This window comes from Muntiacus reevesi, chromosome 2 (assembly GCF_963930625.1).
Source record: "Muntiacus reevesi chromosome 2, mMunRee1.1, whole genome shotgun sequence".
NCBI classification, from domain to species: Eukaryota; Metazoa; Chordata; class Mammalia; order Artiodactyla; family Cervidae; genus Muntiacus; species Muntiacus reevesi.
The window spans coordinates 108,758,114-108,772,754 of NC_089250.1; the positions used below are offsets into that span (position 1 = coordinate 108,758,114).

At 44.5% G+C, this 14,641-nt stretch overlaps 1 protein-coding gene across 1 annotated transcript; it reads right to left on the reverse strand.

Moving 5' to 3' along the window:
- Positions 1-5,607: 5,607 nt before the first annotated feature.
- Positions 5,608-13,019, reverse strand: MYOZ1 (myozenin 1). Its single transcript, XM_065922626.1, has 6 exons — positions 12,912-13,019; positions 11,416-11,506; positions 10,332-10,510; positions 8,144-8,402; positions 7,620-7,785; positions 5,608-6,119 (listed from the first exon to the last, which is right to left on the reverse strand). Exons 2-6 carry the CDS (start codon positions 11,486-11,488, stop codon positions 5,888-5,890), a joined length of 909 nt encoding a protein of 302 aa, XP_065778698.1. The 5' UTR covers positions 11,489-11,506; positions 12,912-13,019; the 3' UTR covers positions 5,608-5,887.
- Positions 13,020-14,641: the final 1,622 nt, after the last annotated feature.

Sequence of the window (14,641 nt, forward strand, 5' to 3'; positions counted from 1 at the left end):
TTCCCTTGCCTGGAAAATCCCATGGATGGAGGAGCCTGATATGCTACAGTCCATGGAGTCGTAAAGAGTCGGACTCGACTGAGCAACTTCACTTTCCTGTCCTTTCTCTACTCTCAGAAAGCTGTAAATGCAGACTGAGTAGGATCTGGAACAGAAGATGGATATATAAAGAACGTTGTTCAGTGAGAATAAAAAGAATAAAAGTAATAAATGGAGAATTCATTTTCTTCTCTCCAAGCCCCTGAATAGCTCTCATAGTCTAGACCAGCGCGGTGCAGTAGAAACATACTGTGAGCCATAACATGCAATTTAAAATTTGTAGTAGCCACATGTTTTTAAAAGTAAGAAAAAGGAAATTTAGTAATCCACATAATCCAACATATTCAAAATATTTCTACATGTAATCAATATTAAGAAATTTCTAAAAATATCTTTATTTTTGGCTGCATTGGTTCTTAGTTGCAGCACATAGGATCTTCCTTGCAGCATGTAGGATTTTTTGTTGTGATGTGCAGATTCTTCGTCTCAGCGCCTGGGCTTCTCTCTAGTTGTGATGCTGCCCAGGTACAGGAGCACACAGGCTCAGTAGTTGCCTGTGGACAAGCTTAGTAGTTTCTGCATGAGGGATTGTCTCTAGTTGTGGCCCACCAGCTCCAGAGCAAGTGGGCTCAGTAGTCCTGCAGCATGTGGGATCTTAGTTCCCCAACTAGGGATCCAACTGGAGTCCCCTGCAGTGGAAGAAGTGTCTATTGGAAAGCTCTAAACCCTGTACTAGATAAAGCATTATCTGAGTGACTTTAGGAGCACAGTATTATGAGCATGTGGTTTATGTAAAAGAAACCTTGAAGTTGCTAATTCAAATGACTACAGAGCCTAGGTGACAATAAAAGATGACCTTGTGTAAAATAATAGATGGCAGTGAAGACTTAGAGCCCACTAAAGAGTACAAGCTTCTATTTGAAAGCGAGGTTTCCTGAAGCCATATGGAAAACAGCATGGAAATTCCACAAAAAATTAAAAATAGAGCTACTATATGATCCAACAATTCCACTCCTGGGAATTTATCTGAAGAAAATGAAAATGCCAACTAGAAAAGATATATGCACCCCTATGTTCTTGACAGCATTATTACAGTAGTTAAAGCAACCAAAGTTCCCATCAATAGATGAATGGATAAAGAATGTGATACATAAATATTATATATATAATGGAATATTACTCAGACATAAAAAAGAATGAGATCTTGTAATTTGTAACAACTTGGATAGACCCCGAAGGCATTACACTAAGTGAAATATGTCAGACAGAAAGACAAATACTGTATGATTTCACTTATGTGTGAAGTCTAAAAAACAACAAATGAGCAAACATAAACTAGAAACAGTTACAGGTACAGAGAAAAAAACAAGTGGTTGCCTGACAGAAGGGTGGTGGGGAGAAGAAAGACACAGGTGAGGGAAACTAAGAGATATAAACTTCCAGTTGCAAAATAAATGTCACTGGTATGAAATGTACAACATATGGAATATAGTCAATAATTGTGTAATGTCTTTTTATGGTGACATCGTAAAGACTTATTGTAGTGATAATTTTGAAATGTATAGAAATATCAAATCACTATGTTGTGTAACAGAAACTAATAGTGTTGTGGGTTAATTATATATACTTCAAAGATAAACTCATAGAAAAAGAGATCAGATTTGTAGTTACCAGAGGTGGGGAGTTGACAGGAGTGGGGAATTGGATGAAAGTAATCAAAAGATTTAGACTCCCAGTTGTAAGAGGAATATGTGCAACCTGATAAATGATTAACACTGATGTATGTTATATATGGAAGTGGTTAAGAAAACAAATCCTAAAAGAAAAGAAAACAAATCCTATGAGTTCTGATCATAAGGGAAAAAAATTTTTAATAAAAATAAAGGAGTTCAAAACTCTCCTGAATTTTAAAACACAATGATGGCAAGCAGATGATGTCTATAAGCAATATGGACAGCTAGATCTTCTACCAGACTGTGGCCTCTGTGAACTGTGGCATTCATATGAATGAAACATTTTTGAAGAAAAGATGTTTTAGCACAATGATGTCCAAGCAAAGAGATAGCGAAACCAAAATTGAGGATTTGACTAGATTTCTGGCTAGATCCTATATGAGTGTGCACTCTAATACATTAAACCACCACTGCAACTTCTAATAATAATTTGATTTCTATATTGACTTTTCTACTAAGAAGATGGCAAATAGATGGGGAAACAGTGACAGACTTTATTTTTTTGAGCTTCAAAATCACTGCAGATGGTAACTGAAGCCATGAAATTAAAAAACACTTACTCTTTGGAAGGAAAGTTATGACCAACCTAGACAGCATATTAAAAAGCAGACACATTACTTTGCCAATAAAGGTCCATCTAGGCAAGGCTATGGTTTTTCCAGTAGTCATATGGATGTGAGAGTTCGACTATAAAGAAAGCTGAGTGCCAAAAAATTGATGCTTTTGAACTGTGTGGTACTGGAGAAGACTCTTGAGAGTCCCTTGGACTGTAAGGAGATCAGTCCTGGGTATTCATTGGAAGGACTGATGTTGAAGTTGAAACTCCAGTACTTTGGCCACCTGATGCAAAGAGCTGATTCATTTGAAAAGATCCTGATGCTGAGAAAGATGAAGGTAGGAGGAGAAGGGGACAACAGACGATGAGATGGTTGGGTGGCATCACTGACACAGTGGAGATGAGTTTGAGTAAACTCCAGGACTTGGTGATGGACAGGGAGGTCTGGCGTGCTGTGGTCCATGGGGTTGCAAAGAGTTGGACACAACTGAGCAACTCACCTGAACTGAACTAAGATAATGTCTCAACCAACCTGGGCTCCCTGTAAATTAATAGGTTTATATCAATATTTCAAATATTCTGAGATTGGAAAAATTAAATTTATAGGTTTTCAGAGCTGTGGACTATTAGGCCTGGGCATTTTTTTTTACCTCAACTTTAAGGATAGGCATTTAATAATTATTTTATAGTTGACAGGGAAATCTCTTTGTCACCTGAAAGTTCCTATTTGCTTTTGTATCTCTGATGCCTGATAATAGTACCTGGTATATAGTAGGCATTCAAGAAACATCTGCTGAAGTAATATAGTCTTTAACTTTGGGGGAGGGCTCACAAACTTCTTTAAAAATTTTATTTTTAAATTTATTTATTGGCTGTGCCAGGTCTTAGTTGTGGTATGTGGGGTCTAGTTCCCTGACCAGGGATTGAACCTGGGCCCCCTGCATTGGAAGTGCAGAGTATTTTAAGCACTGGACCACCAGGAAAGTCCTTTATAGACTTTTAAACATGAGAATCTGATAAAAGTTATGAACCTTTATTCAGGTCCTGTCTGTGCCCTGCCCATATTCCCTCAGCCTATCCTGGAGTTCACTAAAGCGTTGACAGACAAATCCTATACACGCCCATAGCTCTCTACTTTAAACACCTGAGTATTCTCCTTGCCTGAAAATGTCAGCAGAGTTAATATTCCCCATAGCAATCTATAACCGATGAGAGATGGGATTTGATAACTAAATATTCCAATTTCTACCCCTCCTCAGTGAGGCAACTCTAAAGTATGTTTTACGATAGAGTTTCTCAAAATTTACTAACACATAAAAATCACCCGGAGAGATTAATAAGACATAAATTCTTGAATTTCTGTATTTTTTGGCCAGAGTTTGCAGGATCTTAGTTACCCAACCAGGGTTCGAACCCAGGTCCTTGGCAGTGAGAGCATCAAATCTTAACCTCTAGACAGCCAGGGAATTCCCTTGAATTTGTGATTTTAATCAAACTTCTAGGAGAAAATGATACTGCCAGTCCATGGACCACACTTTAACGTTTTTTCTCAGAGAGTTGCCAGTGAGAATCAGCCCCATTTGCCCAAAAGATATTTATTGACCTTCTTCTCACTCCCTTACACTGCTTAGATTCTTGGATCACCTCCCAAATTTACTACTTGAATCCAAATTTCTGTTTCAGCGTCTATTGGGGGGAAATCCAAACTATGACAACTCTTCTTAGAAAAATGCATATAGACATAGTTTTGTGTATTACTTAGAAGTATGACTTCCCTTGTGACTCAGCTGGTAAAGAATCTGCCTGCAATGCAGGAGACCTGGGTTCGATCCCTGGGTTGGGAAGATCCCCTGGAGAAAGGAAAGTCTACCCACTCCAGTATTCTGGCCTGGAGAATTTCATGAACTCTATAGCCCATGGGGTGGCAGAGTCAGACACAATTGAGCAACTTTCACTTTCACTTCACTTTAGAAGTATGAATCCTCTGAAATTTATTTAGGTTGTAAACGAAAGTGACCAGAGTAAGTATCATGTGACTCTAGGTCCATGAAAACTGAATGAGTCTAGGCAGAGTTTAGGAACCTGTAATCCTTAATGGCTCATGGAATGAACTGAATTCAGCCAGCTCTCCTTAGAAGTTACTTCCCCAGATCCTAGTAAGTCATCTATTTTTCCTGGTCTGCATCAAACTCTTTATTTTGTGAAACATAAGAGTAAATCTGGGACTCTAAAGAAAACCCATGCTGGCTTCCCTGGTGGTCCAGTGGTTAAGAATCTGCCTTGCAATGCAAGGGACACCAGTTTGATCCCTGGTTTGGGAAGATACCACATGCCAGGGAGCAAGTAAGCCCATGCACCACAACTGCTGACCCAGGGCTCTAGAGCCCGCGAGCCACAGCTGCAAAGGCCACACGCTGCAGCTGCTGAAGCCCAAGTGCCTCGAGCCTGTGTTCTGCAACAGAAGCCGCCTCAATTAGAAGCCCACACACAGCAATTAAGAATAGTCCCCACTTGCTGCAACTAGGGAAAGCTCAAGCATAGCAACAATGACCCACCACAGTCTAAAAAATAATAGTAATAAATAAATCTTTAAAAATACAATAAAACTTGAAAGAAACCCCATGCTTGAATCAATAAAAAGAGTATTGTTACTCATTCCTATTGGACTTTGATGGTTTCTTCCCAATTATAGTGCTTTCTGGACACGAATGCACTTGCCCCTATGACCCTTAGATCTTTCCTTGATGTTTTCACACAGAGCCAGGCATACCATAACTGCAGCTGGCTTCTCCCACTTCCTTCTCAATTCCAACATGGTTCCCTATTCTACTCCATCCTTTCAGGAACCTGTAACCTTTGACAGATATTCCTAAGCTCACCCTGGTGTCATCTGGAAGTCTTATGGCATTCTGTCATTCTGTGATAATTGGATAATCTTGATTATCCCAGTTTCTAATCAGCTACATAAACAGAATTAACACCAGGGTCACCAACGCCTAATTTCCTAAACACAGCACACAATTACTTCTTAGCTTTGCCCACACAGGGGCCAGGACATGTGTTTGTGCTGATTGTCTTATGTACTACTGAATAAATATGTCTTTGTATACACCGATGAATGTGGTTTGGTGGGTGTGGATATGAGTGTGGGTATGTAATCAGAACTCAGGTCTGGTCTTGAAGTCTGAATAATGAATGTATGGTATTTTACTTTAATTAGTCCCTGTGCATTGTTAGCCTCAGTTTTTGTCTGCCCTCAAATATCAGAGGAAGAATGAGTTCATTTCCTTGAAGTTTATTAACTGTTACTGAAGGCAGAGCAAATTCCATAAAAGAGCAGGTTCCATACAGAGCAGTGGAAGGGAAGCTCTGAGTTGGTAAGGAAAGATGCTTGGAGTGGGGACTTTGAGTGAAAAGTGAAAAGAAAGATCTTTCCTTTCTTTTTCCCTCCAGTCCCACAAGGATCCTGGATTTTCAGTGGGGGTATCCTGCTCAGCATTCCCTCTCCAAAATGGAACCAGAGAGGGGAAACTTGATACAAAGTAGAGGTGGAAACACCTCACAGCTCCTCGGTTTCTCCATCCAAGGGGATGCTAATATCCACATTGTAGTCTACAGGCTCCCCGGAGCTCAGCCAGGGAATAGGGGTTCGATTGAAAGAAGGCCTGTTGGAGAGGTTCTGGTTGTAGAGAACTAGGGGTTCGCTCAGCAAGGGCCCCAGGTCAAACTTGGGCATCTGGAAGGTCATGCGTTTGGAGGCCTTCTCATATCCACCATAAGGCATTGCTGTCCTGAAAAGGAGAAACATGATTTCATTAAAAACCAGAACAAAAGAAAAAGTTTGTCAGTGAAATGTTACCCTGTTAGGAGGATGGAGAAGTCTGTGAATTCCAGTTTAAGATCACTTCTGCACTGCTTTTTCTTCTTCTCCCTTAGTAATCCATTCCACCTTCTGGTTTGCTTGCTTACCCAAGGCTAATAAAGAGAAAAGTAGTCTAGAGGGTACTAAACAGTCTCATGGATAGCTGTGATCCAAACCAGTCACATTTCAGAAAAATGGACACCAAACACTACAGGCCCATGGGTCTGAGATCACCTTAAATTATAGTGTAGAGACCTCCCTCAAAACCCCTACCCCGCCTCCAGTGGATAATGTGTGCCCTAAATGAGAAGAATTAACATTTCCTGGAAAATCCAGGCACCTCAGGACCAAAGAGCTTTCCTGGTAGCTCAACCGGTAAAGAATCCGCCTGCAATGCAGGAGACCCTGGTTTGATCCCTGGGTTGGGAAGATCTCCTGGAGAAGGGAATGGCTACCCACTCCAGTATTTTGGCCTGGAGAATTCCATGGGCTACAGTCCATCGGGTCCCAAAGAATCGGACATGACTGAGCAACTTTCACTCACTCACTCACTTAGGACCAAAAGCAAAAGCATTTCTCTAGTGCTTCCCTGTCCTGTTTTCACACAGTCTAGAGAAGCTTAGCTCCAAAAGGATCGGTATTTGAGCCTTATTAAAGTAGGGGCTTCCCTGGTGACTCAGACCGTAAAGAATCTGCCTGCAATGCAGGAGATCTGGGTTTGATCCCCAGGTGGGGAAGATCCCCTGGACTAGGTGAACTAGGGAATGGCAACCCACTCCAGTATTCTTGCCTGGAGAATTCCATGAACAGAGGAGCCTGGCAGGCTACAGTCCATGGGGTCACAAAGAGTCGGGCACAACTGAGCAACTAACACTTTCACTTCACGTTTTACTTCAAAGTATGAGATAAAGAAACAGAATCTTCAATAACATTATAATAACTTTGTGTGGTACGTAATCTATAAAAATACTGTGTCACTGTTGCACACCTGAAGACAATATGCTGTTGTAAGTCAACTATACTTCAATGAAAAAAGAAAAGAGAAATAGAATTCTACTACAAGGACAGTAATGAAAATTATAACTTTGAATGAAGGGACCCCCCCCAAAAGCCCTTTACATGTGTGTAATATATTATTCCCATTTCACAGTCAAGGCAACGGAGTTTCAAAAGTAGGGTTACTTTACCACACAGCTAACAACAATGAACCAAAATTCAGATCCTGCCTCCTAGCGAATTTTTCCTTCATCATACCATGCTGTTTCTCTGAGCTAGAGTGAAAAGAGCAAAAGCCTTCAATGAGGGCCCCCATATTACTCCTATGCCGCCTCAGTCTCCTTCTGAAACATCTGAACCAAAGTCTCCATTCCAACTAAGGACATGCTGCCATACACTGGAATGCATCAGGTTCCTTTCTCATCCCCCTTACCTGTTGAAGGACTTATACTTAGGGAGTTCAGCTTTGGCTCCGTAGGCCAGAAGGTCGATGCCAAGTTCCACTTTCTGCTGGGGGTCAATGCCCATGGCTTTCTCCCATGGGGAAATATAGGTCTTAAACACAGTGACATGTTTTCCGTCTCCACCTGCCTGGTTGTCTGGCAGCCGAGGGAGAGAAATAATAGTCAAATGATAGCAGTTAGGAGGAAATGGAAATTAGTCTAGAACTCTGTACTAAAGAAGTCGCTAGGGGCTGGGGACCAAAGGTAAAACATGCTAGTAATTGTTTATGGTTTGCGAAACCTGGAGTCAGATATGTGATGAATGAGAGAATGGTGACTGAGGGGTAGGACTTCTGGGTGGAATAGACATGTCTCTGTATCCTTCTGGACCCAGAAGACCCATCAAGATCTCTCAACAGGCCTCTCCTGCATCCAACACCCAGTCCAGGCCTCATTCCTGGGGATTTCTCTGCTTTAGGGACCAGACACTTGACTCTTGGCTGAGGATACTTGCCTGTTCCTGTCTCGCCAACCCCTGCTGTGCCAGCAGCACCTCCTCTGCCTGCATGGCCCCCAGGACCACCTGCACCCCCAGATCCAGGGCCAGAGCCAGACCCAGAGCCCTGACGATGGTGTTGCTGGTCAGAGCCAAACTGGCCGGCAGAGCCACTTCTCCCTGCCTGGCCTGCGGCACTGCTCTTGCTATAGGAGAATCCCTGGCCGGCCGTCCCCAGCTGTCCCCCCACTGTGGGAATGAACTTCTGGAAGTGATCCTGAAAAGAAAGGACAGAGCGAGGGGAAGGTTAGCAGTGGGCACAGAGAATACCATAGCAAGTATGAAGTGATCAGAGACAATGACCAACTCAAAGACGCCGAATCCTCTGAGACACCCCCATCCGCTAGACGTTAGTGGATAAACCTGACCGAGAGAAATTGAACTCTCCTTAAGGGATACAATGCCTTTGGCTCAGTTCTTTGAATTATATCTAGGATAGAGGCAAGTTACTGTCCAAACTCCCCTTTCCCATCCTTACCAATGCAAAAAGGATCGAGACTTCTGTTCCACTACAATTTGAGAGATTGGGTTTGGCATGGAGAACCCAGCCTTAATTTGAGGAACTAAGGAGATCTCTGCCTCTCTCCCACCATCTTGTCTAACGGATGAAAAGTGTGTCTCTTCCTCTCCCTTCCTCCTTTTGGTGCATAGCGAACCAGGACTTCCTGACAGTGAAACTGTAGTGGGTAGGGGGAAGGGTGGCCCAAAGGGCCACACTGGATTCATCCCCAAAGCCTAAAAATAACCCTGCCAACTCCTTCAGGAGGCTCTCCTGGCCACCCACCACGCACACCCCCACGCTCCACCCAGTGTAACCAGACACAGGCAGGGAGGGAGGGCTTCTGGCCTCCTAAAGTTAGATATGGTCGGCTCAGCAATTTTGTTCTGCTCATACGTATGGGCCAATGGCAGACACTCCTGCCCCTGGCCCCATGTAGGCATCTATTTTCACTTTCCCCTGGCTGCTTGGGAAAGATGGAGGGGGAAGAAAGGAAATGGAGAAGATCCCCTCCTCCTCAGCTGTAACATCTTGTGCCTGGCCCCTCTCCAATCCCTACTTCTTTTTGGATAATGACCCTGACTAAGGGATGTTGGGCCTTAATGGATGGTTTCAGTCCCTGCATCTCTGGCCCTTAGACTGACACTTTCAATATACAAATGGCTCAAGAAGAGATGACTATAAAAATTCACTTACCTCTTTCTAGGGTTGCCAGATTTTTGCACATACACAAAAATCACAGGACACCAGTTAAATTTGAATTTCAAATACACAACAATAGTTTTTTAGTACAAATATGCCTATGTATTACGTGGGACATATTTAGATATAAGAAACTATCCATCATGTATCTGAAATTCAAATTTAACTGGGTAAAAAAAAAAATTTTAACTGGGTATCCTGTATTTTCTAATTTAATTTTTATGTCCCAAATATTTCATGGGACACACTTAGACTAGAAAATTATTGTGTATCTGAAATTCAAATTTAAATATCTTCAATTTTTGACTGTGCTGCGTGGCTTGTGGGATCTTAGTTCCCCAACCAAGAAGGGAATCCAGGCCCCTGGCAGTGAAAGCACCAAGTCCTAACTACTGGACCACCAGGGAATTCCCTAAGTGTCTTCAATTAAAAAAAAAGTTACATCCCAAATATTGTGTGAGATATACTTTACAAAAAAACTATTTGTGTGTATCTCAACTTTATTTTTGTAATTGAAGTAGAGTTGATTTATGTATAGATTATACACCATTTAAAGGCATTATAAAATACTGCCTTTATTTCCTGTGCTATAAACATATCTCTATAGCTTGTTTAGTGTGTATCTCAAATTTAAAACATAGGACTGGGCATCCTGTGTTTTATCTGGCAATCCTACCCTTAATACTTAACCATACTGGGGAGGAATTTTCTCCCTGAAGGTGTGGTACTCCTCACCCTGCTTCACCAGTTCTAAGATACATATTTAGCTTCAGGGGTGGGTCGTAATTCACCCTGCATCTATTGGAGGCATGCTATATCAGAGGGGTTAATGAGTTTATAAATTTGCAGGGAGGGGAGGTTGATAATATTTTGGAAACTCTAGGCCTGCCAAGAAGCTGTCAGAAGAGGCACTAGGCTTCGAGAGCTGTAGAGTTCTGAACTCACCATTGAACTGTCAGAGAAGACATCAGGGTGGTTTTCATAGATAAACTTCTCCACACGCAACTGCCTCAGTTTGAACATCTTGGAGCCCCGGTTAGTGAGCAGCGACAGCTCCTCCAACATCACATCCCTTGGGACACTGATCTTCTTGCCCAGGTTCAGGCCCGAGCTCTCTTGTCCACCTTTCAGGGAGGCGGGGAGGCAGACACAAGGGAAAGAGGAAAGTGGGGTTTTCTAGTTCCAAATGCAGCTGCCATTCACAACTAGGCGTGTGTGTGTGTCCCAGTAGAGACCACTGAGGGAAGCAGATGCTGCCTCTGATGTCTGGTTAAATTCTGTCTAGTTTATGAGGGATTTTGACTTTCTGGGTTTGGCGTTGGGAGAGAATGCATGGGGAATGGGGCGCAGAGGGGAAGACGGGGAATACTAAAGTGGCGTGGAGAGGGTACATGGTGTAACAGAAGTATGGGGTACAAGGCAAAAGAGTAAAGAAACATCATAGGTGGAGAACATTGGGGAAGCCATAGCATGGGGGGAAGCCCAAAGGCCACCTCTAAATATAGACTCCTGTCTCAACTCCTTTCCCTTCTCTTCCTCTCATAAACTCTGGCTGCAAACAGCCTCTCGGTATTAGGAGAGCTCGTCTACCCCCAGGAAAAATGCCCAAGGAATTTCCCATTTTAAGTGCTCAGACAAAGCTCCTTAGTTCTGGGGAAAGAAGGAAATTAAGCACTTATTGAGACCTTACTCTGTGCCAGTCTGCATCATATATATTTTCTCCTCAAACACACCTCATTGAACTGTGGGTCCTGTTGTCTTGGACCTGTGCTGGGTAACATGGCAGGGATATTACTGTCTCAGATTACAAGGTGAAAAGGGTGGAAGGGGGAATAGTCAGTGTTGAATTCTTTCTTGTTCTTTCTTCTCCCCCCACCCCCGCAAACCCCACCACCACCCCAAATTCCTCTTGTCTCTTCCTATCTCTTCACCTTAAGACATATACAACCTTATGATATTTCTGGAACTCTTGGGCCAGAGATACTTTTACTAAGAAGTCCCATACTAGGTAGATGCGAACATGCCATACCTCCAGTGAGTTCCATGATCAGCTTGCTGGATTTCCTCTTCTTATTGGGGGCTGGGGTCCCTGAGAGCGGCATTGTGGAGGTGGATGGAGCCTGGACAGGGTGGGAAGGGGAAGCTGAAGGATGCACAGGGTCTAGAGTGAGTGTCTCCAGTAAGGTACTGCTTATGGACTTCAGGAAGAACATTTCATTAGATTTTTCAGAGAAAAAGGCTTCCCTGGTAGCTCAGAGAGTAAACAGTCTGCCTACAATGCAGGAGACCTGGGTTCGATCCCTGGGTCAGGAAGATTCCCTGGAGAAGGAAATGGCAACCCATTCCAGTTTTCTTGCCTGGAAAATCACATGGACCATGGACAGAGGAGCCTGGCATGCAACACCCCATGGGGTCGCAAAGAGTTGGACACGACTGAGCGACTAACACACACACACAAAAAGTGAAAACCCATTGCTTTATGTCTTCTCTTCTTAGGAAGCAAAGCAGAAAGTATAGATGCACCCCCTCTTCCTACCTTCTACCAACCTCTCTGTTCAGCTGTTTTACACAGAGATGGTGCTGGGTTTAGGAACACAACGTATGTTGGGAATAAAACAAATTACAGGTAGGGCAATGCATTCAGCTTTCATGGTTTGGCATGATATGAAGTTTTTATTTGCATGGGGCTCTCAGTTTGGGGCTGTCATTCCAAGCTCTGGTCTCTCAGTTTTCCCCAAGCCCCAGGGCAGGGGTGGGGAGGTGGGGGTGGAGCAGAAAAAATGTTCTGCCAGCATTGAGGAGATCCAGCCAAAAACATTCTCCATAGGATGAAGAGGTTACTGCCCCTCCCTTGGGCCAGCTGGATCATGGCCTGGGAGGTCACAGCACTGCTCCTGCTCTCTCAGTCTCTCCCCCCCACCCCCCAGCCCTGACTGGACCCTAGAGGCGGAGTGCAGAGGGAGGTCAGGGGACATTTGAACCTTGATGCATATCAATTCAGCAATATTACAGCAGCAGAAAATTCAGGGAGGACAGAAACATAATCATAGGACCTGGTAGTAGATGGGGACAAGCTGGAAAAAGATAGAAATTCCAGCCCCTCCTTCACAGAAGCTGGGTCTCAGCAAAATGCTGTCTTCTGCTGAGTCCTATCTCACAACACACCTGCAGTCCTACTCGCTTAGTGGGGTCTGCTGCAGCTGGAGCCCAAGAACTGCTAAATGGACTTTCCCTGTCCTCCTCTCAGCCCCAACCAGGTTCTCATTTTCCATCCAGCCTCTCACTCTCCACCCCCCTGCCCATTTCTTCAGTGCCTCCCCCAACATCTCCAGTCTCCCCACCCTCTGGAGGCCTTCTCCCTCCAACTCTCTGTGGCTCCCCTGAACTGGACAAGTGGGGAATGAGTATAGATGGAGGAGGGGGGCAGCTCCCCTGGGATCAAGGGTCACTATTACAGACACAGACACAGACACAGCAGCGAACAGAAGGCGCTCCAGCCCCTTGGGCCATTAGCCGGAGACTTACCGGCTGTTCAGGCGGTGGTCAGCTCTCCCTGGGGTCCAGCAGCTCTGGAGGACTGGGCTGCTGTGACTAGAGAACCCGAGCTGGGCAGGCGTGGGGGCAGCACTGGCAGTGGGGGAGGGAGCGTGGTTATTAATAGAGTTGATGAGCGCAAGCAGCTCAAATGGCACAGGGGGTGCTGAGACCCTGGAACCAAGATCCCGCCCTCCTTGCCCAGAGGCTCAGGAAGGGTAGGAAAAGCCTTTGGAATTCTCCCACTAAGCTGTCTGAGCCAAGGATCACTCTGCCCAGGGACTCCCCTTCCTTGGCACCTAGAGGCTCAGATCCAGAGAAGCACTCAGGGAGAAACTGAAAACTGAGAGGGAGAGAGGAAGCAGGCAGCAAGTGGTGGATAGGAATTCGGAGTGGGAGAGTGAGAACCAGGAGAACGTGTCTGGAGAGCCATGCAGAGCCCATGTAGGCTGGGGCTGGAGGGACATGTGGATGCATTTTGGGGGTGGGAAGGCTTAAGATGCTATGTCTGGAGAAGGGAATTTCTGTTCACAATGTAAGTGCCCTTTGAAAGTTCCTGGATAAGCTGGTCTTTCTTCTGGGAGGGCCAGATCTTAGCAGGATAAGGGACCAAATTAACCAAATCCAGTGCTTAGGCTGTCAGGGATGAATGATGTGGGGCAAAACTTGAGCCAGTTTCCTCATTTTTATCCCCATTTGCTGTTGGGGTGCTCAACTCAGCCTGCTCAGAGGACAGATGTCACTTTTTCCTGGATAGATAGCCTTCTTCCTGAGAAGGACATGGAGGTTTCTGACCTGCCAGGGCCTTTACTCTCTGAGGTTCCTACTTGGAATTTTCTTCAAAGGGAACACACACCCCATGGGATCTGGACTATCCCATTCACACTGGTCTAGAGAAGCCTCTGGGCTGGGGCACAAGCTTGAGAGCCCCCTGGAGGGAAGTCTGTCATTTGCCTGAGCCCTTTCTCAATAGCTGCAAGAACATCCTGGATCCTCCTCCGTCTTCTGCTCAGGTTTTGCAACCAGATGCTTCACCTCTGCTGTATCCACCACCAAGCTGTGGCTGCCTTAGGAAGTGGCTTCTGTAGCTCCCAGAATACCATTTTGTCTCTCTGTGAGCTATCCACTTTTCCTGATCACGTTCTTTTCCCATCCTGAACTTCATAGGTTCAGGTTAGGGGCCAAAAGGTTACCCTGCTCCACTCTACTTGGCCTCTGACCAAACCAGTTTAGCCTCCAGATACCTCATCTTTGGTCCTTTTTCTCTGTTCTCTCCTAACCCAAAAAAGCAGTTAGATGAAAAAACATAAGTAGCAAAGAGTGATTTTGTCATCATTACCATCCTCCCCTCAAAACCCACAAAAACCAACCAAAATTTTGTTCTATGATTGAGCACCTAAAACTACTAAGTGAATGAAGACAGAATGTGCATTGTAGGCTTTCTGAGCCCTCCCTGTGTAATTCTGTGTGTGAGCATGCGTGCACGCTCAGTCCCTTCAGTTGTGTGCGACTCTTTGCAACCCCATGCACTGTACCCCTCCAGTCTCTTCTGTCCGTGGGATTTTCCCAGCAAGAGTATTGAAGTGGGTCATCATGCCCTCCTCCAGCGGAATTTTCTGAGGTTGCTTACTTGTGACGGGCTCAGAGTCTTAGGCCTGGTTATCGGCACCAATCTGCCCCCTGCTGGTAAAACTGGGGTAATAGAACTTCCCTTCTCAAGT

What these genes read in the sequence shown, in the direction of transcription:
- MYOZ1 (XM_065922626.1), bottom strand. Translation starts at nt 11,488, where the DNA reads ATGCCGCTCTCAGGGACCCCAGCCCCCAATAAGAAGAGGAAATCCAGC. An exon ending in GATCATGGAACTCACTGGAG is followed by an intron (nt 10,511 to 11,415) that starts GTATGGCATGTT and finishes CCTCCCTGAAAG; the next exon opens with GTGGACAAGAGAGCTCGGGC. An exon ending in GGTTGGCGAGACAGGAACAG is followed by an intron (nt 7,786 to 8,143) that starts GCAAGTATCCTC and finishes CTCGGCTGCCAG; the next exon opens with ACAACCAGGCAGGTGGAGAC.